This window comes from Kogia breviceps, chromosome 15, assembly GCF_026419965.1.
Source record: "Kogia breviceps isolate mKogBre1 chromosome 15, mKogBre1 haplotype 1, whole genome shotgun sequence".
NCBI classification, from domain to species: Eukaryota; Metazoa; Chordata; class Mammalia; order Artiodactyla; family Physeteridae; genus Kogia; species Kogia breviceps.
Window position 1 is genome coordinate 19,347,106 of NC_081324.1, and position 26,157 is coordinate 19,373,262.

General features: G+C 38.8%; 1 protein-coding gene and 1 long non-coding RNA gene across 2 annotated transcripts; both read left to right on the plus strand.

The window, feature by feature from the left end:
• Positions 1-17: 17 nt before the first annotated feature.
• Positions 18-26,157, plus strand: LOC136792664 (uncharacterized). The gene is made up of 3 exons (XR_010836772.1): positions 18-754; positions 1,372-1,455; positions 24,271-26,157. It is a non-coding gene; the product is annotated as an uncharacterized lncRNA (long non-coding RNA).
• On the plus strand, positions 1,873-23,617 carry STARD6 (StAR related lipid transfer domain containing 6). The gene is given in 6 exon segments (XM_067015689.1): positions 1,873-1,887; positions 3,118-3,207; positions 17,139-17,256; positions 19,600-19,693; positions 23,418-23,549; positions 23,551-23,617. Coding segments are annotated over 6 exon segments (516 nt in total).

The following is a 26,157-nucleotide window of genomic DNA, read 5'->3' on the forward strand; positions in this document are numbered from 1 at the left end:
TTTCTTGGGCGGGGAGGTTCTCGACTTCCGCGTCGCTACCCCGCGTGCCCTCCCCACCTCGGTCACGGCTCTGCGCGGCCGGGCTGTGCATATGACAGGCTGAGCTTCCTTCGGACAGTTTCCCGGGGCTTCGAGACGGGGCGGGGCGGGGATGGGGACCTGGGGCCCAGGCGGCTGCCGTTTCGGTCGCTGAGAGCCAGTTCTACAGCCACAGTCCTTCCGACACGCTCGGCCTCCCCGCTTTCAGAGCACCTCCTCCCCTGATAAGATATCGATTCGGCCGGGGGGCAGATCCCCCGACCACTTTTTTACCTCCTCTTCAGGGCCTTCCCCTTCCCATCCCTGAGCCCGGCCTTCCTGGGTTTCCAGCCGGCCCCTCACCCTCAAAGCAGATGCGGAATTGGAGGAGGGAGTTTGGCCAGGGATGGGACTTAACAAACTCCTTGGGGACCTTGATTCCCAGGGAAGAATGGCAGTGACCCAGCACGGATTGGGGACCCAGTCAGGCAGCCCAGAAACGGGGAGATTATACAAACAGATGTAAAGACCCACTTAACAACATGTGTGAACCTGTCTACAAGGCTGGGACGGGATATGAGGTGCGAAGAATCCAGTTTCAACCGAGTGGTGTATCAGAAAAAGATGCCATCTCAGTGTTGGTTGTGTTTATTTTCCACTGACCCTATGGGTGAAGATATCCTTGACCATTACTCCATTTGAATATGTTCCAGTTCATCCGATGTTACATCACCAGGTAATACAACTGTGGTCTTGCTGTTTGCTCTTTTCTTCTCTTCACCCTCTCTAGCCCACTTAACCTTCCCTTTTTTTCTTAGCAAATGAAAAAGTCCAGAAGCTACAAAATTTAGTTGAGTGGTTCAATTAAACACATGTTTATTGTGGCAGTAAGTAGTGGTAGTGATTTGAAAATGAGTAAGACAGGGCTTCCCTGGTGGAGCAGTGGTTGAGAGTCCGCCTGCCGATGCAGGAGAGACGGGTTCGTGCCCCAGTCTGGGAAGATCCTACATGCCGCGGAGCGGCTGGGCCCATGAGCCATGGCCGCTGAGCCTGCGTGTTCGGAGCCTGTGCTCTGCAACGTGAGAGGCCACATTTTTATCCACATTCCACCTAAGTATCTTTTTAACCTATTCTTTTTACAGATAATTTCTTAAAGGTTCTTTTTCATAAACATTATCTTTAATGTTTCTCTTACTACCTTTGTCTTTCATTGAGGAGAGATATATCAGATGTTTCCAAATGAGTACATAAAGTATAAATAAAGGACACTGAGAAAATATTAAGGAAATTATCAAATATATTTACCTAATTCATGGGTCAAAATAATTCTACTTCCACTTCATTCCTTCACAGGTTGAAAGCTATGGAGATCTCCACAAGGATTTGGAGAAGAATCCTAATAGTTATTAAAATTCTGGACTAGATCTACTAGGAAAGGTAAAGTAACCATGAGTCTACTGGGAAGGAGGAATTATAATGGTTTACTAATGCTTTTCAAATATACATGTCAACTACGTGCTGTGCCTTGCCGGAGAACTAAACACGAGAAAATAGATTTAAGATCCCACCTAAAGGTCTTTAGGTGAGAGCTAAGGAAGACGTGTGCAGATAATTAAACTTTAAGAAGGTTTATTCAGGCAGCTCTTAGGAGAGTTTTTTTTTAAGGTAGATTTAAATGTGTCCATTTTAAGAAAAAAAACTTCTTGATCGCCAAGAAGGGGCCCGACACTGTTTCAATCACTTCTACATATATTAACTCACTTAATCCTTACAATGAGCCCGTGAGATAGGTATTACTATCCCCAATCTATAGAAGTGAAAACGGAAGTTCAAAGTTTAAGCAGTTGACTCAGAATGATAACGCTGGTGGTGAGTGGCAAAACCAAGATTTGAATCCAGCTCTGTGTTGTCATATTCCTTCCGCCACGCCAGCCAGCTTCCCTTAATTAAAAACTGGGTGATGGGCCAAAGGACCAATGAGACTCCGCCTTCCTGAGCTCACTCAAAGCAGAAACAGCATCTTACTCAACCTTTTTTGCCACATCTACCACAATATCTAACCCTTAGCAAGGATTCAGTAAATGTGTTTGAGTTGAATTGATGTGAATTTGATCCTCTCTGAAGAGGTAACATTTAAGCAAAGACACCAATGAAGAGGAGTCAGTCCTGTGAACATATTGGGGAAGAACATTACAAACAGAGGGAACAGCAAGTACAAAGGCCCTGAGGTAGGAAGTTGCTTGGTTGTATTTGAGGAACAGCCAGGAGGTCAGTGTGAGTGGAGCTAAGTGGGAGAGAAGGAGACAGGTAGGAATTGCCTCTGGAGAGGAAGGCAGGGGTCAGACCATTTAGTGCCACTGCCACTTGCTTTAAAAAGATGAATTCCCGGGCTTCCCTGGTGGCGCAGTGGTTGAGAATCCGCCTGCCGATGCAGGAGACACGGGTTCGTGCCCCGGTCCGGGAAGATCCCACATGCCGCGGAGCAACTAAGCCCGTGAGCCATGGCCGCTGAGCCTGCGCGTCCGGAGCCTGTGCTGCGCAACGGGAGAGGCCACAACAGTGAGAGGCCCGCATACCGCAAAAAAAAAAAAAAGATGAATTCCCAGTAACACATGATCAATAGATTATGCTGCTTTACAAGAGAAAGGAAGCGTGATTTAGCTGTTAGAAACAACAGTTTATTGAATAACTGTTATGTGCCAGGCAGAGGGGTAAGACATTGAAGTGCATTATTTCATTTAATCCTCATATCAGTTCTGCCAGGTTAGGTATTGTCCCGGCTTTACAACTTGAGAAAATGAGGAAAGAGAAATATGAAATAACATGGTTCACAATTAGTCTGTGGCAGAGACAGGATTTGACCCAGGTCTCTTTGACTCCAAAGCCAAAGCCTGCTCTTTTTACTACATCACATTTTTTCAATTGAAAGACTATGAATAAAAAGGAAGAGATTCACGCATGCATGCATTCCAAAAGTAGTTACTGTTCATTGCTATGTGACAGACATAGAAATAGTATTAAAATGTAACACAGCATTTTAAAAAGTTTTTGTACGATTACATTCTCATCAGTCATTTGTTTTTAAAACTTTGCAGGTAGCTGGACTGTAAGGCACTTGCCCAATAAACTGCTCAAGAAATGTTAGGTTACTATCAAGATACATCAGGCTGGAAAGTGGTTAAGACTTCAGTAAGAAAAGAAGTTAAATATGTTTCAAGAGTTTGTTTTCTAATGAGAAACAGTTCATTGCAAAGACATTTAAAAAAATATTTTCTTTTACAGGCCAAAAAAAGTTTTTACTTTTGCTTTATTTTTTGTTCTTTGTTTTTCATTTTTTCTGTATCTGACAGCTAATTTATTTGTGGATTTTTATTCCCCTTTGAGAAAAAGATAACTGTTTCCAGCAAGGCTTCTAAGAAATTCCATGTAAATCTGTAAGTACAATCTCCTATTTACAATCATTGTTTTGAATTCAATGACATGGATGTATCTAGAGTTCAGTGCTAATTCATTAGCTATAAAACGTTATTTGATAGTGAACAGGAAGTAGAAATTAATTATAAAGTCACGTGTTTGAAATGTAAAATTAATAAAATGAGCAATATGTACCATCTAATTTCCAAATCGGAAGACAATCAGAAAAGAAAATCACTTCTAGTGAATAATTCGCTAAGATAGGAAATTTCCACTTCAAGAAATACTCTAAAAATAGGGCTTCCCTGGTGGCGCAGTGGTTGAGAATCCGCCTGCCGATGCAGGGGACACGGGTTCGTGCCCCGGTCCGGGAAGATCCCACGTGCCGCGGAGCGGCTGGGCCCGTGAGCCATGGCCGCTGGGCCTGCGCGTCCGGAGCCTGTGCTCCGCAATGGGAGAGGCCACAACAGTGAGAGGCCCGCATACCAAAAAAAAAAAAAAAAAAAAAAGAAATACTCTAAAAATAGATTGATATTTTATTTCTAACAGTATTTCGTGCTCTTTTAAACACTTCACCTTTCCATTAAATGAACCACTTAAAGATAAAGTTTATTTTCCCAATATATTCCTCTTGCTAACATATATAATTTATTCTGTAAGCTGCTTTTAAGAATATTTTTGAGGATCCTGTTATTTCAGATACAAGTACTCTAAGGGAAATTGTGCTGACATTTTTTTTTTTTTTTTTTTTTTGCGGTACGCGGGCCTCTCACTGCTGTGGCCTCTTTCGTTGCGGAGCACAGGCTCCGGACGCGCAGGCACAGCGGCCATGGCTCACGGGCCCAGCCGCTCCGCGGCATGTGGGATCTTCCCAGACCGCGGCACGAACCCGTGTCCCCTGCATCGGCAGGCGGACTCTCAACCACTGCACCACCAGGGAAGCCCTGTGCTGACAATTTTAAACCTTCCTTTTAAGAGTTGTTCCTTTGTTGCTCGTGATATCACATTAATGCCGTCAGATCATCATATGCTATTGAGAAAACCAAATATTATTTAGTTTATTTTTGAGGGGTAGGGGTCCACTCCTTTTCACTACTCTGTTTTGTGCTTATTGCTCTTTTTTTCATCTGACTCTAATTATCTATCTTGTGTTTCATTTCAATTTTTTTACTGTAGGACAAAGCTGGTGTACTTTCTCCTGTTCATTTTAATAATTATCAGGAAGGTAATCCCTTTGTTATCTAAATAATTAATGATTCTAATAGTTGCACTTTCGAAAATAGACTGAGCAGGGAGTGGGTAACGTCAAGCCCAGGCACACTATGGGAATAAACTTTTGGATGTTGTAGTTTTTTGGTGCCTTCCAGGTCAGACCAGTGTGGACAGCAACCTATGCATCAAAGAAACCTTGGAAGGTATTTGTTCTACAAACACTTGCTGGGTACTTTTATACAAGGTGCTCTACACAATGCCTAGAGCCATTCAAAAAATAGCCTCAGTAAGGCTGTTTTAAAGCTTTATTCAAATTTTTCATCAGCGATATTGTACTCTTACATGCCATACTACACAGACAAAAGAAATTGAACCTTTTTGCACTTGCTTTAGGAGAAATTTATATGCACTGCATACTAGTTGATTTATTAATACACAGTAATATCTTATCCCAAACCTTAGTGATTTAGCAGACACTGTCTCATGGTTTATGTCATCAGGAATCCAGGTGTAGCTTAGCTTGGTGCCTGTGCCTCAAGGATTCTCACAAGGCTGCAGTCACGGTGTGGTCTGGGGCTTAGGTCGCATCTGAAGGCAGCTCTGCTTCCAAGCTCACTTACACAGTCACTGGCAGTCAGTTCTTCGGGGGCTTGTTCGACTGGGGACCTCAGCTACTTGCCAGCTCTAGGCTGGAAGCCTTCCTCAGTTCTTGACGTATGAGCTTCTCCATAGGGCTATTCACAACATGCCAGTTTGCCTCCCTCAGAGGGAGGGATTTAGGAGAGAGCCAAAGAAAGAGCAAACAAGGTAGAAGCCAGAGTCTTTCTGTAACCTAATCTTGGAAGTGACCCCCCCCCCATCATTTTGGCAGTTTTCAGTTTATTAGAAGTTGAGATCACTGGGGGCCATTTTAGAGGCTGCCTATCACACATTGATTTTGGCAAACTCTCTTTTAATTCTTTTTTACAGTTGAACTATCATCCAATAAATACCAAGCACAGCTTCAAAATTAAGACTGCTAGAAGACACACGAATCTCAATTTTGCATGCTTTTGTCAAGCACAGCCCACTGATTCTTACAAATTTAGCATGTTTACGTACAGAAGGAGAGTGTGACTGGAGCAGTTAATATTTTTCAAAATATCTATATTATTCTAAATCAGCTGGGGCAGATATTTAGGTTCTTCCAAAGGAAGTCAATCTGAACATATTGATCAGGTTGGTCTGCCTCAGTCGAAACGTTTACCTCCCCCAGCTCGGAATGAGAAGAAGGTGAGATTGCCGTCAAATAAATCAAGGGAAAAAGCTAGAGAAGCTTAAAATTTTCCAGTACTTCAAGCTTCACAGTTTTATTTATAGGGTTATAAATAATCAAAGCAAGAAACATATGCATGTTAATTTAGACTGGACAACGAAGTGTAAACATTGCACACTTGGGGGATGTATAGCATGGTCTAATATGGTTTGCCAAGCTAGCGTCTGGGAGAAATTATCCTTCAAAATGCCCTGTGGGGAAAATGGGTTGCATTGTCAAGTTTTTCAAAACACTCTGGACTATTTTCTCTAAGGTTCAGAGAAGTTCTAAAGTAAAGACATCTGTCAAACTGTAATTCAGACTCTTCCAAATGTTTTCAACAAAGAACATGCTTGCAAAACATTGACCTAGATAGATAATGGGTCACTCATCTCAGATTTGGATTCTAAGAGAAGCTCTAATTGACTAGGTATGTACAGAGAGAAGTGATTTATTTTTCATTATCTCCCTACGATCATTCTCTGGCATCTCATGGATTATTTCAGTAACTTCCTAGTGGATTCCTCATATATACCTTTACTCAACTACATCCTATTCTGCACACAATGGTTAAAGTAGATTTTTGAAATATAATTCAGTGTTGCTCCCTTGCCTAAAATCTTCTAAAGGCTTTGTTATGCTCTGCAAGGCACTATCTGGCCCCCACCTACCTCTCTGACCTCTCCTACCACTGCATCCTTGCTCTCCTTATGCTACAGCCACATAAGACTACTGTTTGCACGAATGCACTGAACTTAAAGTCATCTCAGAGCCTTCGTAGTTGCTCTTTTCTTGCCTAGCGCGCTCTTCACCCAAATCTTTCGAAGTGATGTCATTTTTGTTTTCAAGATCTCAGCTTCATTGCTTCTCTTCAGAGTGACCTTCCTAGCCAATTGGTCAAAGTTCTCAAATACACCAAGCCACTGTTTACTACCCTATTCTGCTGTTACCTTCTTCATAGTATCTATCACTAGATGAAATTTATCTTCATTTGTTGTCTTATTTATTACATCTCTTATTAGAATATAAACTTGAGAATAGGAACTTGAACAAGAACCAGACTAGAAATAAACTCGTGTTCATCGTAGTATCCCTAACACCAGAACCAGTGTCTGTCACATAAACACTTAATAAATATGTCCTGAATGAATTTGTAGACTTTAGTTATGTTATATTGGCTGCCCAATAGAAAGCATTTAAACATATTTGTTTCCCTTATAACTACAGAACAACAACAACAAAACCTGAAGATATTTTCTCAACACTTTCACCTTTTCTTATTAATTTCCCACCCAAAAAGCTCCTTCTGTGGTTAGCTTTGAGCACTTGCCTATATGCATGAGAAGGGGGCCAGTTCTTTGGTTGGAATTTTTTTCCTTTCTACCCTCAAGAGATGAAATACAGACCTACCAGCACACAGTTCAGCTGACACATTCCCCTATGTTCCCTATTAATTCCCCTATTAATCTACTGTATATCACACACTAAGCTAAATAATTTCATTTTTAAATTTACCCATATATCCCACAAAAAGTTTCTATTGCCTGTTGTTTTTCCTGTGTATAGATGACACTTTCCATGTTTCTCTGCATGCATACCTCACAGTTTTCTTGAAAACTGGACATTTTAGGGAATTCCCTGGAGGTCCAGTGGTTAAGACTCTGCACTTGCACTGCCGAGGGCGCGGGTTCGATCCCTGGTCGGGGAACTGAGATCCTGCATGCTGCGTGGCTCGGCCAAAATCAATCAATCAATTTTTTTTTTTAATCCTTAAAAAAAAAAAGAAAACTGAACATTTTAGGTAATATATTATAGCAACTCTGGATACAGATTCCACCCACTCACCCAGGGCTTCTTATTGCTTGGGCGTTTGTTTAGTGATTTGTCTGGACTAATTCCGTGAAGTCTGTTGCCCAGCCAGTCTGCAGCCTCAGATGTGCCTGCCCTGATTTTTGTCCTTGTTTTTATCTTTCAGCCTGGCATCCTATAGGTCATCCATAGGTTAACACAAGCCATTATTGGTCACAAGTTGTGCTTAGCACCCAAAGCCAGTAAGATTTTTACCCTTTACTGCCAATTCTGTGTGTGGTTTGGAAACTGTTTTCACAGTTCAGGGAGTTTTATGGTTTTGCCCTGCATGTAGCCAGGGGGCCAGTAGCTTGGAAGTTGTGTCACCAGTCATTCCCCAGAGGACATAGCCTTGGGGTACACACATTCTTCCAAACCACCAGCGACGAGTATGATTTTATTTTAAAGTGGTCAGAATAGCTTATTGCTCAGTCAGTGATGACTCAGAGCTTATGCTTAAGTCTCTTGAGCCAGGAAGACTTCAGCCCTTCGCTACTTAATCTGTGTATGGCTTGGGGAATGCTTGCATGTCCGTCGAGCCACGTATTGGACTGATTGCTCCTAAGTAGGGGCAGCCTAGTACACCCACTCTGATTTCTCCTGAGTGTGGGCAACCTCGTATATCTACTCTCATGAGGGGGAGCCTGTCATTCACTCTGATTGCTCTGAGTAGGGACCTATGCACTAATACACTGAAGCCAAGTTAACACTTCCACTCCTTGAGCAAGTGGGTAGCATAGGGGAAGGATGGTACCATGACTTTCTCAGTTTGCTCCTGTTATTCTAGGGGTGAGAGGTGATTTAGGCCCCAGGATTCACAGCCTACTGTGCCTTGGGCAAAGCCCTCACCCCACCAGTGAGATCAGGGTGTCGGGAAACCCTAGTCTTCTGAGCAGTGCATGCGGGGAATAGAGCCTCTACAACATGAGCTGAGAGTTTCGGTGATGAGAGATGTCAGTGCCCTGCTGATCCCAGGATGAAACCATAGCCCTAGCCTGGATCTGGCGGGGAGAGGGGGCCCCTGTCTTCTGGTCTGCACCCAGCTGGAGCAGAGCTACCATAGAGAGAGTGAGGGGGATGGCTGGAAGAAGGTCGTGGCTCAAATGCCACAGACTCTGACTTTTCCTTCCTAGATTTAGTAGATTTTCTTGAATAAATGTTTCTTCATTTCCTGTGTGCTGTTAAGTCAATTCCTCGGGAATTTAAGTAGTTTTTAAAGGTAATGTTCACCAGTTCAATGACTGTAGAAGAGGGTTTCCTTAGCTCCTCACATAGCCACTCTGGAAGTCCCACTCCCAACTCTAATTATCACATAGGAAATGCCAAAAGTAAGATCACTGAAAAGCCTATCATCTTACAGGTGCTTCCCCAGTTTTATAATTTCTAGTATGCAAAAACGGGCACTTTCCACTGTTTTTCTCCTCCCTTATCCTCCTAGTTTACTGTTCAGCAGTACTCATTCACAGAAGCCATAAAAGGCTATGAAATGATTTAGAGACACATGTTCAAATTAGCATGTTGAAACAAATGCACATTTACTAAAAGGTGTTCATTGCTTCATGAAATGATGATCTGTAAGAAACATAATTTCATGTATCAGTTATCCCACATACCAGCTAAAGCTTGTCAGAAACTGTGAAAGAGAGAATAATTAAAATATTTTTAATTTGACTTGGTCACTTGATTCATAATGAGCATGAAGCTTTATTATAAATCTTAGTAGAATATCCAAAGAACCATTCGTTTTAATGATCAATAGATATAAAAATATAGTTCTTAGATTCAAATATGACAAAATGGATATCTCTGAAGAGTCTTGAGCACAGTAGACACTGAATTGCTCATTGAGTGATAGATTCAAGTATTCAAGACATAGAGATGTTTTATGTTTCAAAGAGGCATGATATTTACATATTTTTTAAAAGCCAGTAACTCCAATACACATCTAAATAGTGAATTAAGATAAGGTACTTTTTTTTTTTTAAAGATAGATTTTATTCATTTTTTAAAATTTGGTTTGTTTATTTTTGGCTGCGTTCGGTCTTCGTTGCTGCCCACGGGCTTTCTCTAGTTGCGGCGAGCGGGGGCTACACTTTGTTGAGGTGCACGGGCTTCTCATTTTGGTGGCTTCTCTTGTTGCGGAGCACGGGCTCTAGGCGCACGGGCCTCAGTAGTTGTGGCACGCAGGCTCAGTAGTTGTGGCTCACGGGCTTAGTTGCTCCGTGGCATGTGGGATCTTCCCAGACCAGGGCTTGAACCTGTGTCCCCTGCATTGGCAGGCGGATTCTTAACCACTGTGCCACCAGGGAAGGCCAAGGTAAGGTACTTTTTAACTAGTAACCTACCCTCTACCCAAGATACAACTTTAATTATAGTTCATTATCTTATAGGAAGCAAAATAAATAATTTCTGCCTTGCAGTCATATAATACCAATCACTCAAACTTTTCTCACCTTTACAAATGACTGGAAAATGAACAATTAGCCATTGAGTAGACAGTCTAAACCAGGAGTTGGCAAACTTTTTCAGTGGAGAAGCAGAGAGTAAATATTTTAGGCTTTGCAGCCCCTGTGGTCTCTGTTCTAACTACTTAGCTCTGCCATGATAGCACCAAAGCACAATACATAAGTAGACATAGACAATATATGAATGAATAAGTATGGCTGTGTCTCAATAAAACTATTTACAAAAGCAGGAAGTAGGCTAGCTTTGACCTATGGGACATAGTTTGCCAACCCCTATCCTAAACAGAAGATATGAAAAATCACAAATCCTCAAATGCTGATAAACTTATATGTATATTAGGGATTCTTCTTTCCTCCCATAACAATTTTCATATCCAAGTCATAGAAACACATATGTAAACTACCCCCCAATGTATTAGTATAATATAGTGAAAAGAGTATGGGATTGGGAAGCAGTCAGAGTTTCAATCATGCATTATTATGAACTCAGGCACATTTTTTTCTCTTCCATTATAGTTTATTAAAATATATTGAATATAGTTCCCTGTGCTGTAAACCTTTTTGTTTATCTATTTTATATATAGTAGTTTATATCTGCTTATCCCAAACTCCTAATTTGTCCCTACCACCACCCCCCTTTCCCCTTTGGTAACCATAAGTTTGTTTTCTATGTCTGTGAGTCTGTTTCTGTTTTGTAAATAAGTTCATTTGTATTATGTTTTAGATTCCACATACAAGTGATGTCAAATCATATTTGTCTTTCTCTGTCTGACTTACTTCACTTCGTATGAAAGTCTCTAGGTCCATCCATGTTGCTGCAAATGGCATTAGTTCATCCTTTTTATGGCCGAGTAATATTCCATTGTATATATATACTGCATCTTCTTTATCCATTCACCTGTTAATGGACATTTAGGTTGTTTCCATGTCTTGGCTATTGTAAATAGTGCTGCTGTTAACATTGAGGTGTGTTTATCTTTTCGAACTATGGTTTTCTGCAGATACATGCCCAGGAGTGGGATTGCTAGATCATATGGTAACTCTATTTTTAGTTTTTCAAGGAACATTCATGCTGTATTCCATAGTGGCTGCATCAATTTACATTCTCACCAACAGTGTAGGAGGGTCGAACACATTTCTTAATGTCTCCAAGTCTCTGTATTCTCATCTGTAAAATGAGAATAATAATTATATAGATAAGGGTTGTGAGGTTTAGGTGAAATACTTTACACAAAACTCTTAGCACAGTGTCTGGCACATATTAGGTGTTTAGTAAATGGAAGCTGTAATTATTATTATCACAGAGCAGCTTGAGGGTAAGAAACATTTTTTCTTGTAGCACCCCTGTAGCCTCAATACCTGGCACATAGTAAGTGCTCAATTAAGTATTTATCTAATGAATGATAAACAGAAAGGTGTAAACATTTGAAATTAGATCTCTACCTCATAGCTATACCAATCTAAATTCCAGATGAATTACAGGCTTAAATGTGAATATAATATTTAATAATTAGACAATCTTAAAAGAAAGTCACAGTATTTTAAGACTTTTCCCTACAATAAATGAATGAATGAATGAATGGAGTGGGGAAGACTGTGAAGTAAAAACAGGATGTTCCCCAAGACACTTAATTTATAAAGGCATGTTTTCCAGCTGTGACTTTTCAGCAAGGTATCTAGACTTATTTAAAATGATGTTGTTCATTCACTGTATTCAGTTATTCATTAATTACTTTCTAGGTGCTGGTAGGATAGTGATGAGCAGAAAAAAATGCATATACTTGTAAAGCTTATAATCTTGACATTCTCAAGAAAAAAAACCTCTTAAAGTTAATTTTTCATTATTTTATCCAGCAGATTTGTTCCTCAAGGAGTTTTTACTCTTTGTAAGAGAGAAAAGTACATAAATACCTATAATACAAGGCAGAGTGGGTGACTACCATAAAAGACTCAATATATGTGAAATAATAATGGCTAACATGTATTGAACCGTTAATACATGCCATGTGCTATCCTGTAAATATATTAATTTATTCTGTCCTCATGACAGCCCTATGAGGTAAATATTACTCTCTCTACATATGAGAAACCCAAGACTTCGAATAAGGACACTGTCTAAGGTCAGATAACTGGTAAGAGCTAGAGCTAGAATTTGAAAACGGGTGGGCTGACTCTATATGCTACTCTCCTAACATTTTAATTTTATTGCCTGTGTGTACTAGCAACTATGAAACATCAGCAAAATCAAATATTAAGTATCTCACTGTAAAGAACTATGCAGATACAGGTGTAAAGCATTATTAAAATTATTACAAGCCAACTTCAATCGAGAGTTTTTAATAAATCCCTGTCTCTTCTAGGGAGCTTCTTTCAAATGTCAGGGAGGCTCTGCAATAATATATGGGTATGATCAGGCCCTACACATGTGTGGAAACTTGATATGTAACAGATAAGGCATTACAAAAAAATGGAAAAGGATGAACTATTTATAATCAGTTGTGCTAACATAAGTGATTATTTATATGTAAAAAGTAAAATTAGATGCTGACCTCACACGATACACAAATATCCATTCCAGGTAGATTGAAGTCCTAAATGTGAATACAAACTATAAAATTTCAGAATAAAATGTATGGAAGTAGCTTAATGATCTTGAAGTAGGGAAGGATATCTTGTAGAAGACATAAAAAAGCACAAACCATAATGGAAAATATTGGTCAATTTGACTATGGTAAAGTGAAACACTTCTGTACCCAAAGAGATAAATGAAAAGGTAGGCTGTAGCCAGAGATATAATAGTTGCAATATACATAATTAATAAAGGATTTAAATTAAAAATATAGAGAACATCTATACTAAGCATTTAAAATATTATACAAGAAGGATAGCTATCCATATGCATAAAATTTTAAAACAAAGTTTTGAAAGAAAAAAGCAAAATGCTTTTGTAAATTATATGTAATGTATGTACCGTTACTTAAAGTTAAAAATCGAAACTTCCTCTCCAAAATAGAAGAAACAAAGCAGCTGATGCCTAAACGTCCTCCATTTCAATATTGTCCATCCCTAATTTTATCATGAATAACTATAAAAGGGTTTGAGCAAACCTTCCAAAAAGAGCTTCAGCACATTATTCCCCTTCTTACCTTTTTTTTTTTTTTTGCTTTCTATCTCTTCAACACTTATCAAACCATATAATAATTTTTTGATTATATGTCTGACTCTCTGCTAGGCTGAAGTATATATATAGTTAACCCTTAAACAACACGGGTTTTAACTTCGTGGATTTTTTCTTGATAAATACATATTATAGTACCACAGGGTCTGCAGTTGATTGAATCTTTGGATGTGGAACTGTGGATATGAAGGAACCACAGATAAATAGATCCGACTCTAAAGTTATACACGGATTTTTGACTGCATGAGGCTCAGGTACTGCTAACTTTCATGTTGTTCAAGGGTCAACATAATAAACAGTAAATGTTTGTTCACTCAGTCAACAAAAGAGTGCTATTAAAAGATTAAGGGTAGTCATTATCAGTAAATATATAGTAAGTGCTTAATAAAAGACACCTAATTCCATGTTAGTTAGAAATACAAAAAGGTCAAAAACTATCCTCAAAATTTACAGTATAATTAGAGAGAGGGAGAACAGATTAATAAAAAAAAAAAGCGCAATCTAGGGAGGTATATACAAACCCCTTAACAATAGTTTTGTGCTTAACTTTTAACTGTTTTATATCTGCCTTCTTTTTCAAAGGACCTGATAATTATTCAGGTTGTTTTGTCACTGTCTTCTATAGAGCTTAATAATAAGCTCTTAAAAACTTTGTAGATCAAAAGGAAGGAAACCTTAAATACTAAGAAAATTTTAGGATATCTCACAGAGAAAACTAGAGACCAGCTGAGCTTTTAAAGAGAGACTAACATACAAAAAAATAGTCTAATGACTTACTTGTTTAACCTAATCATAAAAACAAGGTTCAGAGGAAGAACTCTTCATAAATATAACAACTATTTTCTGTAATAATAGCATTTAGTTTTTACCTCACTTCCTCCAAAAATTTTAACTTTTTAGACGTTTAAAATTTTGACTTTACTTAAACCTATCTCCTTAGTTTAGAAAAAATGATTAACAGAGAGAGAAAGTATGGCCAATATTATTCAGATTTCATTTTCATTTAACAACCTACTGCTAAATAGTGGGTTTTAATCCAGTTTTCTCACATTGTCCTAACTTCATTGATTGTGATAGCCCAACCCAATTCTATTGATGGATTAACATAAAGGTTAGTTACTTCTCCAAATCTTGACATGTGAAAAATAAATGAAATTCAGAAGTCAATGTCTATAAATGGAGTTTAATTGTAACACAAGCGTGCCCATTATATATTGTCTATGGCTGCTTCACTGATACTCTAGCAAAGTTGAATAGTTGCAACATTGAACATGAAGTTTGCAAAGCCTAAATTATTTACCATCTGGCCCTTTACTGAAAAGTCTGCTGACCTCTGCTTTAGACCATATTACACCCTTCAATTAAGAATTAAAGCCACAAGATATTGTACAACCACACAAACTTCTCATCAATTACTGTTGGCTTATGATAAATACAGTAGGTAAATGTTTATGAGAAAGAGTTTAGAAAAATTCTAAATGAAAGTAGCCCCTTTAAAAAGACAACTATAGAAATATTATAAACAAAATTTGTAGAAAAATGAATTTTTAAATAATTTATATTAATTATTACAATGCATATTTATATTAACCTGGCTACTTCCAATTGAATATTAGTATTTTAAATTGCTGATATTACCTTCAAGTTTTCTTTTTTTTTTGTTTTTTTTTTTGTTTTTTTTTGTTTTTGCGGTATGCGGGCCTCTCACTGCTGTGGCCTCTCCCGCTGCGGGCACAGGCTCCGGACGCGCAGGCCCAGCGGCCATGGCTCACGGGCCCAGCCGCTCCGCGGCACGTGGGATCCTCCCGGACCAGGGCACGAACCCGTGTCTCCTGCATCGGCAGGCGGATTCTCAACCACTGCGCCACCAGGGAAGCCCCCTTCAAGTTTTCTTTACATTATTTGCTAAATTAGTGTGCTTTATACTGTGATAGCATTATATTTTCAACTTAGACTAAACTTATTAAATTTTGAATTTTCTTTTTTTTTTTTTTTTTTTTTTTTTTTTTGCGGTACGCGGGCCTCTCACTGTCGTGGCCTCTCCCGTTGCGGAGCACAGGCTCCGGACGCGCAGGCTCAGCGGCCACGGCTCACGGGCCCAGCCGCTCCGCGGCATGTGGGATCTTCCCGGACCGGGGCACGAACCCGTGTCCCCTGCATCGGCAGGCGGATTCTCAACCACTGTGCCACCAGGGAAGCCCAACAGCACTTTGTTAATCCTTCATCACAGCCTAGGAAGAACTGTTAAGACTCCGTTAAATTAACATTTCTTAGTGGAGCACAGGGTGCCAGTGGTGAGCCAGGTTCAACAAATGACCACAGGAGAAATTGAAATAGAGAAGTTTATTACTCACAGGTCGAGGAGGAAGTGTAGAGCACACCTCAAGCGCCGCATGTGGGGAGGTCAAGGCAGGCTGCAGACAGAGAGAGGCAGGACCTGAGGCACATGCCTTTATTAGTGTCTGTGGGTGGAGTGCTATGGGGTTCCTGGGCTAAGGGGCAGATTGATCAATTGGAACCAAAAAGAGCAGGGTTTTGGTACGCTCCACAGGGGGCACCTCACCTAAGGTGCTCACAAGGGGAAGGCCCTGGAAAGTGGGAGAGACAGTTGATCAGAAGCGCTGTTGGGGGAGTCATATCAGGAACTTACATTTGCTTGTGACTCTGAGAGCTGTTATCTGGGGGTGTCCTTACATGAGAGGACCAGTGTTAGTCTAAGGCCCCTGCAGCCTGCTCGGCCAAACAAAACGGATACTGAGGCAGCAGTACCATGGAGTTGCTTAGCTAAAGTCTCAAGGATGCACCATGTCATGCAGTGTGACATGGGAGTTGCACTCAGGAACAGAGTGAATAACTAGGGGTTGTGCAAGGCAGGCTTTGTAGTGTCAAGAGGTTGAGGTGACCCCTGATTCCTGCAGGAGGATCTGACTGGTTGTTGGAATAACTCTGCAGGGTAGCAGGGAGCTGAAACGCACTACTCAGGTATAAGTAGGCATTGTGTCTGATCCTGCTGATAAGGAGGGTTGTTGGACTAAGGGTTCTTATCTGTGGGAACAGAGTGGGGAGAGGAATTTGCAGTTAGGCCATTCACAACCCTCCCAGTTTTACCAGATGTCAAAGCAGCACATATATTGGCCTTTAATTTTAGGCCTTACACCACAGGCTGCTAAGTCAATATATTTTTCAGAATATATTACCTAGTCAATGAGGGGTAGTAGACACAATATTGTACTGGAAATCCAGGTTCTAGTTCTATACATATCTCTAGTTCTACATGTAATTTAATGTTAGGCTTCAATTTCTTCATCTAAAAATTCAAAGATTAGATAATATCAAGATTCCTTTCTGATTCTGTCACACTTATGATTATATTAACCCGTGTTAGATATATGATTTGCAAATATCTTCTCCCATTCTGTAGGTCACCCCTTTTCATTTTGTTGATAGTTTCCTTTTCTGTGCAGAGGCATTTTGGTTTGATGTAGTGCCACATGTTTATTTTTGCTTTTGTTGCCTTGCACTTATAATTATACATCTAATGTTTCTTTAACACTGAAAATGCAAGTTGACTTGGTGATAAATTCTTAAAACCTCAAAGCCCTGCTTTTTCCAAATACAGTCCAACCTTATGCAGTGAAATTCTTTGGAGAGCAGTACAAAGAACAACATTAAATAATTGTTGCAATCTTTATGATTTGATTTGTCTCAGGACACATTCATATGTCATACCATTACACAAAGTTTTGCCATGGGCTCAATATCCCCCTGAGACTTTATCGACTTAGTGTATTTGAAGCACTACAAAGGGAATATGGATATTATCAGTTGTAAGTTGAAACATTTTGCCCACACTTTGGAATTACTATGAGTCATTAATAAATTTTTTTACCTTTAACTCACAGTTTGAAAGAAACAATATTTTCAATTAATTATTTTTGTATTTACTTAGTGAGACCAATAAATGCATGTTAATATAGATAAGCCTGAAGTTTTACCTAATTCTAGAGATGCCATTTATATCATAGTCAATGATTATGGCATCTCCTGGCCTTTTTGCAGCATATACCCTGCAGCACTCAGTATAGATAGATACTTGCAGGCTAAAACATCACAGCATACATTATAAATCTACTAAGAAACAAAATTGATCTTTGGATATATACTTTTGTATTTAAATTACATAGAATGGGTATATCTAGAAACTGAAAAAACTCATGAAGAAAATTTCAATAGATAGGTGTTTTCATAAATGTGCTTATATTTCTTTTAAAAACTGGAGGTTTTGATATACCCTTATCCACCCCACCCCCCCGCCAAAAAATGGGTCACTCTGTAAAATACAAATACGTAACCACTTCCTAATTTGCGTTATTCACTTAAAACATACCAGTTCACATCCCAAAGATCTTTGGACTCCAAGAACTCAAGATAATTCATGGTGAAGGGACTTCGGTAGGACAATGGCCTAGAGCCCCTTTTTTCCCTGTAATTCAATTTAATCTCACTATTCCTATGTGAATAGTTTCCCCTACTGTAAACTACTTGGGGAGGGACAGTTAAGTGTTGTTAATTATTATTTTCCAACGAGGTTGCAGTTACTTTGACATATCTGTAGGACTCTAAGTTTCAGAGTCCAGGGCTGAGTCATTGCTCTGCTGATAGCACTCACGCACACAGTTAGCTCTCTTGCCCATACCACGGGGGACTGATGTTCATCACTTCCACACAGTTGTCTCACATAGTTTCATACAGTTGTCATTTAGTCGTCTCATTTTTAAATGGGGGCACATAAAAATTTATTCACTGCCTGTAACACAAAATGCTGTCCATTTGAATCATAGGTCTGTTATTATCTAGATTTTGAAAGCATTCAATTATCTCATTGTTAGTGGTCAGAGGGAAGGTAAAAAATAAGTATGGAAGATAAAATCAATACACAGTTATAATCAGTCATTCAGTGATCACTACTGAATTTGCTTTAGTGATTCTCTTTGAATGAGTTTTTGATGATTACTGATAGTTTTCTTCTTAATGTTTCTGTTGTTGTCTAGCTTACCGTGTACCTTGCTTTGAGCTAAATATTTTGCATGCATTTTCTCACCAATGAGGAAACCGAAGTTCACAGAAATCGAGTTACATAGCTAATAAGCAGCTCAAGTCTTTCTGATTTTCCAGAATCTGTACTAACTACCATACGATGTGCCTCACAAAAGACCCATACTTGTTTGTGGAATATAACAAAATTTTTTTAAAATAAAGATAAATATAATCTCCATATTTTAAACAGTGAAAAAACATGTTAATATCACTTCTGGCAGTACCATTTTGCCAACATAATTGGCTCTGTTAAGATGATGAAACAGTAAAAATGGGAAATTGATTCAACCACATTTGTCTCCTAAGCTAGTCCTAAGCTAGTGCTTAACATTATATTTCTACAGAAGTGACTGCTTATGTTAAAATCATATAGGAAAATTCTCTGACAGAGCAGGATTCAGTTGCACAGAATAAACAAATATATTCTGTTGCACAGAATAAACAGTTGCACAGAATAAACAAATATATTTGGAAGAGTATATATAATTATCATAAACATAATCATAATCAGATCACCTTCCTTCTAACTTCACATACAATGTGCAGTTATGCTGTATAATTCCTAAAACAAAATCAACTGATTTTTAATTATATATTGAAGTTAGCTACAGGGAATTGGCAGAAAGGGGCATTTAAACTACTTCTATTGACAGACCAAATAACTACATCAAATATTTTATTTTAAAAATTTATTAACCAAAACATCTATAAACCCACTATCCTAATAGAATAAGTCTCTTTCTTTGTGATTTCTGCTTCAAATCTCAGAAAGTAATTGAACAATACTTTTAACAGTTTTTCCTGTATGTGAAAGATAACAGCATCTTTCAAAGTACTACATGAAAAAGTGTGAGAGGACAATAGTGATCATACTGACATTCTTTCATTTTTGGCCTGTGTACACATTCAAATGTGCAAACATACATACACATGTATAAAACTGATGTCACTGCTGATAATAACTAAGCTAAATCAAGTGCTATGTCATACATTTTTAAAAATATGCTACTGGAAACAGAATTTTTCATCTTTGTGGAATAAGTTTCATTTTAATTTTTTTTTTAATCACTTAGCTACTAGTGCGGATTTTCCAGCATATCCTCCATCTTCAAATTATATCCATGGTTGTAACCATGCTTGTGGCTATATATGTTCACCTCTGCGAGAGTAAGTGTTATTTCCATATATTTATTTTTTAACAGTTTTTTAGTTCAATTTGTAATTTGTTAACTAACTCACCAGAAATATGTTCTGGTATATTCTGTTGGGAAAAAAAATTGCCCCTAAATAATTTTTTAAGTATTTTTGTCTTAAGTATAATCAGAATGGATAATTCCCTATAAAGTATGATTTGAGGTTTCTGGCACTAGTCACGTATATACAAACATCCTCACCCCCTCCTATTAACCTTAACCTCATGTTTTATGTTTCTCCATTAGAGTCACTTCTGTGAATTATTAAGGAATTTTTGCAAATTAAAAATAAATTCTCTAGAATTATAATGCAGTTACGTTTATCAGCAATGAATGCTTTACCTTGAATAAATTCTTTCCAGTGGACTACCTATTGAGAACAGATAGATACCTGCAGAATGAGCCATCCAGTAGGTAAATTCAGAAAGGGAAGAGCTGGAGAAATTAGAGATGAGTCACTGCCCACAGGTGGCCAGCCGAGGGATAAGATGGTAACATCCAATACGCATAGTCTTTAAATGCATATATATTAATTCAGTGTATATCATTCTACAAATTCGTTATGTTTTAATTTTTGGTAAATGATTTTATATTAAATAAAAGATATTGACACATAAAACCAGGTGTAAAACTTTGTAGTGGTCAGATATAAACCACTCAATATGAGAAAAATATGTTTGTGAAGGAAGTCAAAATAAAATTACATTTAGACCCGTACTGCTTAATATTTTCTCTACTGAATTAGAGCACGAAAAGATATTCACAGATATTTACATTAATGGACAGGATCATTGATGCAGATGATGATGTTGATGACGATATGGCTTTTCTGCCCATCCATCAGTTTTGTATCTGTGGCCAGGACTTTATTCTCCACAGCAGGAAAGAACAAAACAGGGAAGGATTATTGCTCCAAATCAGCTAGGTACATCAGCTGCTGGTGGGGACTCTAGCTGGGAAGCTGCACAACCTAAAGTGTGCTTCGCAGGCAAAGTCCCCTTCTTGCACCTTGTCACCATTCCCTTCCCACTGCAAAAAGCACAGGACAAAAGCTCTGATTTAGATATCCCGCCTAGGGTGGAAGCTCTGCCTAGCATCCTGCTGGACAAGAAGGGTACTGACAAAAAAGTAATTTTGTACCTTCTCTTTCCATGCAGCCCAAGTCCTGTAGTAAACTTATAAAACATATTATCTGTAGTAAAGGTACTCTACGGTAAATGTTAGAAAGGCTTTGTTAAGTGTGTAAAGCCCTAGGAAACTCAAATAGAGATTTAAGACCATACAAACTGCTAGTGAGTCCAGCCATTTGAGACAATGTAAAAATAGTCTAAACTCTGCATAGAGAGGGTGTAAGAATGTAGACACTCACGGTTTGTTGGAGCAGTGGTCTTCAAACCCCCCAAGAGAGTTTTGTAAACCTGTATACTGCCTTGCACATTTTAAAGTTGATATTAAAATTTTTCATAGCATTATATTAAGAGGGTACAATTTCCAGCATACTCTAAATCCTGACATTTACAAAAAATGTTTATATCACCCTTCTAAGTGCATCCAATGGAATCTAAATACCGTAACAACTTGAAACCCACCATTACATTATCAATTTCAAAATACATATAACCTTTAACAGTCAGAAAGTTTATGTCATTTCTTTTCTCCTTGATTCCCATATTTTTACTCTTTTTCCCTTGCATAATTTTATCCTAATAGAATATATCTTATGCTTTGGGTTCTTTTATTAATCACTATCTGTCTATTTTCTATCATACCTCAGCAAAAATAAGTACCTAATTTTTAAAATTTGTTTTATTTTCTATGACCCCAAGTATCTAAATGTTAAAATATTTATATGTGTACTGGTTTAAATTGATATTATTACACATTGATAAAAATAAGTTACATAATTGTTCAGTATAAAAGCAAATTGTTATTGGAAACACATATTAGCAAAACTTAGCACTTACTATGTGCCAGACACTGTTACAAACAATTTACATATACCAAATAAGTTAATTATTTGCTCCTCACAATTACCTCATGAAGTCGGTTGTATTACTGTCCCCATTTTGCAGAAAAGAAAATGGAAGCCCAGAGAGATTAAGTAACTTTCTCAAGGTTACACATAGGTAATAGCAAAGCTCAGCTTCAAACTATGCAGACTGGCATCAGAGTCCATGCTTCTATCAGTTACACTCATTTAACTGTAAAAAACATGGGACAAAAGCGCTGATCTAGATATCCCATCTAATAGAATGAGACAACATTTCATATCAAGTCTACTTCTACTTTGCATTTTTATAAAATAAACATAAGAAACTTTGTTCACATAAATGAGTGAGTTAAAATGGAGAGAGTGTAACCCTAGCACTGTCATTCAATCCCTTGAAATTCTTCTGAGTTATGTACTGTGAATTACATAGTGACCTATAATCAAAAATTGTTTTTAATGACCTATCAGGTGACAACTCAATTAGATCCTTACATTTTATCGAAAGCAAAGAATTGACATGACTTGGTAAGGTTTTATTACCCAGTCATCTGTCATTCACTTTCTCAATTCACTTCAAATAGATTGAATTTTCCCTTTAGCATCTCAAAGATTTTTATATGCCAGAGTAGAGCACCTTGGTACCACTCAAGTATTATTCGGGGGAAATGACAGGCATCCCTTGGTTCTGTAAAGCAATAGAAGGGTGGTGTGAACAGGCTGGTGGCCAGAGAAAAGCCAGAGCATCTCCATCAGAGACGTATTCTCAGATCAGTTTAAGGAAAAGTTACATGGAAGTTAGGGATTTGAAAATTTATTCCCTTAAATGTTATTCAGTCTCTCATACCCCTTGGCAAGTCTTCATATACTCTAGTTTGAAGATCACTGGGTTAGAATGTAAAATACTACAGTGTTCTTGGAAGGCAACTTGGAGATAACATTTCAAAATGTTAAATGCACAAAAACTTTGACCTAGAAACTCAGTGTAAGTATTTATAGAAGTGCAAATGGATACATTACAAGATGCTTTATTTACAGTGGCAAGAAGTGAGAAACAACCCCATGACAGTCAATAGAGAACTGGTTAATAGAGTATGAAATACCATATGCAATCAGGAAAAACAATTAAGCCGATCTGTATAGACTGACACAGAAAGAGGTGCATGATATCATACTAAGAGGAAAATGAAACTAGTTCCAGAAAAATAAATATGTCTCATTTTTGTAAAAACAAGAACGTACATGTGCGTATATGTGAGGTACATATACATATATGTACATACATGCTATCTTTGTATATCCATAGACAATAACCTGAAAAGATACAGTCAGAGTTATAGATAGTGATTATCTCTGGTGAACAGAGTGAGGGGAATTGTAAAAATGCTCTACAGTTTAAACTTTCATAAGCATATATTTTATAATTTTTAAAAATCAATAAAATGACAAAAAGGAAATGATAACTAAAACTGAAGACTTTGAGATATAGTCTGACTACTTAATATTTTTATGTAAAATAGTTACTTATGAGTGTGCAAATCACTCTAGATTTTTTTTTCCTTCCTTCCTTCAGGAACTGTTTACACTGTCATAAGCACCATATGGGCAATCATTGGTGAATAAGACAAGAATCCTGCTCCTTATAAACTTGCAAACTCAATAGATACACTTAAAAATTCTTCATATGTTTTAACTCTTCCTTTGTTTACGGGAACCCAGCATATTCCAAACTAGTGATGTTTGTCCACACAGAAATGAGAGGAAAATTGGCCCCATCAATAATTGAAGCAACCGTGCCTTCCAATTTAGTACGCTTCCTCATCAATGTAAAGGATGGAGTAAAGACACAAAATTCCATCAGGACGTGGATGTCATCGTAATGGGCATTCGTCACTCCTAAAGAAGAAATGAGGCCATTTAAAATCATGTGTGGCAGTTAACTGCCTTTTACTTCTAAGTCAATATGCATAAATACTGTTACACTATTCTAAACTGTATTCTTGAACAAACTACTGAAGGTACTTTGTAAAAATAAGAGCTCACAGTTGTACAAGAGAAGCATTAAATATCGTTTTTAATCTCATATAAGAATAATGTTAAACAACAAGTGTTCTTAATGCACTTTTATCTTTTGCTTTCTTTCCCTGGAAAATGCCCTGCAAGAAAACATCAATAAGAAAGCATATACAGTCAGAGGTCAGCATTAATTAAAGATTAAAATACATTTTAAATTGTTTTTCTTTCACTTACTGCTTAAATTGATAACTGTAGGAAACATGAACATAAAAACTGAAAAGAATTCCACTAGAATGTTTGACAACTGATATCTGGAATCTGCAGCTAAATCGTGAATCAATTTTTGGTCTGGCCAGAATGTAGTAGCCCGTTCCTCCCAAGTCCTTCCTCGTGAAACTAGAAGACCTGTGCTTACCACAACAGAAAAGCATAGGAAGACTCCAGCATAGGTGGCAAGAAGAAGGCAAACTGGCCAAGGAGCTGGGGACTTGAGGAATGTCTTAGCAGTGAGTTCTCAGGGTTTCCTTATTGCCATTTGTATATTCCAGACAGGGCGCTGCAGAAGCCTCCAACCTGGAACTGCTGACAGGAAAGAAGAAAAAAGGGATGGGGGAGGCTTTAGGAAAAAGCCTGCTTCTCCTCTCCATAGGAGTGTCCACAAACAAGAGGGTGGCCCCGCAGAACACCAGCCAAACATCAACCTAAAAACTGCACCTACCCCACCGTGTGGGCAAAGCAGAGCGACTCTTCCACCCCACCTCATCTCTGCGCCGCAGAAGCGGGCGGTAGTGCCTGAACACCCCCAGCCTGTGGTGTCGGCAGGGGTGAGCAGGGAGCTCATCTTCCACCTTCCATCCGGCAGAGGCAGGTATGGTGCCTTGAAATCCCTGCTGGGGTGGTGTTGGTGGGACTCAGTGGCAAAGTGAGCTTCTACCCGCACCTGGCAGCAGCAAGCTTTAACCAGCTAGGTCAAGGAAGAGCTAGTCACCAGCCAGCTTCCCTGATCCTTGGTGTCACCAAGGCCCAGCGCGATGTGAGCCTCCATCCCCACCCAGCATCGGTGTTTTCCCCTCTATAGTGTGTTGAATGGTGACCCCCCCAAAAGGTACACCCATGTCAAATCCCTGGAACCTTGAATGTGACCTTATTTGGAAAAAGGATCTCGGCAGATGTAATTAAGTTAAGGACCTCAGAATGAGATCATGCTGGATTATCAGGCTCTAAGTCTAGTCACAAGTGTCCTCATAAGAGATGCACAAAGGAGAGACATGCGGGGAGGAGGAGGCCATGTGAAGACAGAGGTAGAGATTGGGGTTGTGCAGCCGTAAGCCAAGCAACACCTAGAGCAGCCAGAAGCTGAAAGAGGCAAAGAAAGATTCTCCCCTAGAGCCTTCAGAGGAAGTGTGGCCCTGCCGACACTTTAATTTTAGACTTCTGGCCTCCAGAACTGTGAGAATAAATTTCTGTTCCTTTAAGCCACCAAATTTGTGGTAATTTGTTACGATGGAGATAGGAAACTACTATACCCTCACTGGTGTCAGCAGGGCTCAGTGGAAATCTGGGCCTCTGCCCCTAGCTTGCATGGACATGGGGTCAGTCAGCACTCCACCCCCCTTCCCCTCCCTGGTGTCATCGGGGCCCAGTGGGGAGCTGAGCTTATACTTGCACTTGGAGGCAACAACTCTATGCAAATCAGTGCCCATTTTTGCCAGGACGGGGAGCTGAGCTGCCCCCTCACATCTGCAATGAGGGTCGGTCAGTGCTTTACTTTCACCAGGGTGGTGAGAGCAGGGCCTCGTGGGGAGCTGAATGTACATACCCACCAGTCCTCGCATTACACCTCAACTAGGAGGCTGCCTGCTGAGATGGAAGGTTCGATAGGATCCAGAGTCCTTTGGAAAGGAAAGAAGAACATGAGAATGGGTAAAAAGAGGTGAAAATGTCAAGTGTCATATACTATTCTCAGGAGTATATTAAATCACATTTGACGGTTGACGGTGGTACAAAAGCGATTCATTGGAGGAAGGACAGCCTTTCAGCAAATGTTGTTGGAGTAACTGACATCCAAAGGCCTAATCCTGCACTTTGTACAAAAATTAACTCAACAAGGAACATGGGCTTAAATGTAAAACATTAAACTACAAAACTTCTAGAAGGAAAATCCTCAGCACCTACAGCTAGGCAGAATTCTTACACTGGATACCAAAAGTATGATCCGTATAAGTAAAAACAGCAAATTAATCTTCATCAAAATTAAAAATGTATGCTCTAGGGAAGACCCTATGAAGAAGTATTACGGAAGGTGTCATCTATAATAACGAAAATCCCATATAACGCAAAAGTTTGAAGGTAATGCTGTCATCCAAGTAATATGAAAAATAAAAATAACTTAATTCTAAACTTAGATTTTTCTTTAAATATTTTAAATAATCTTT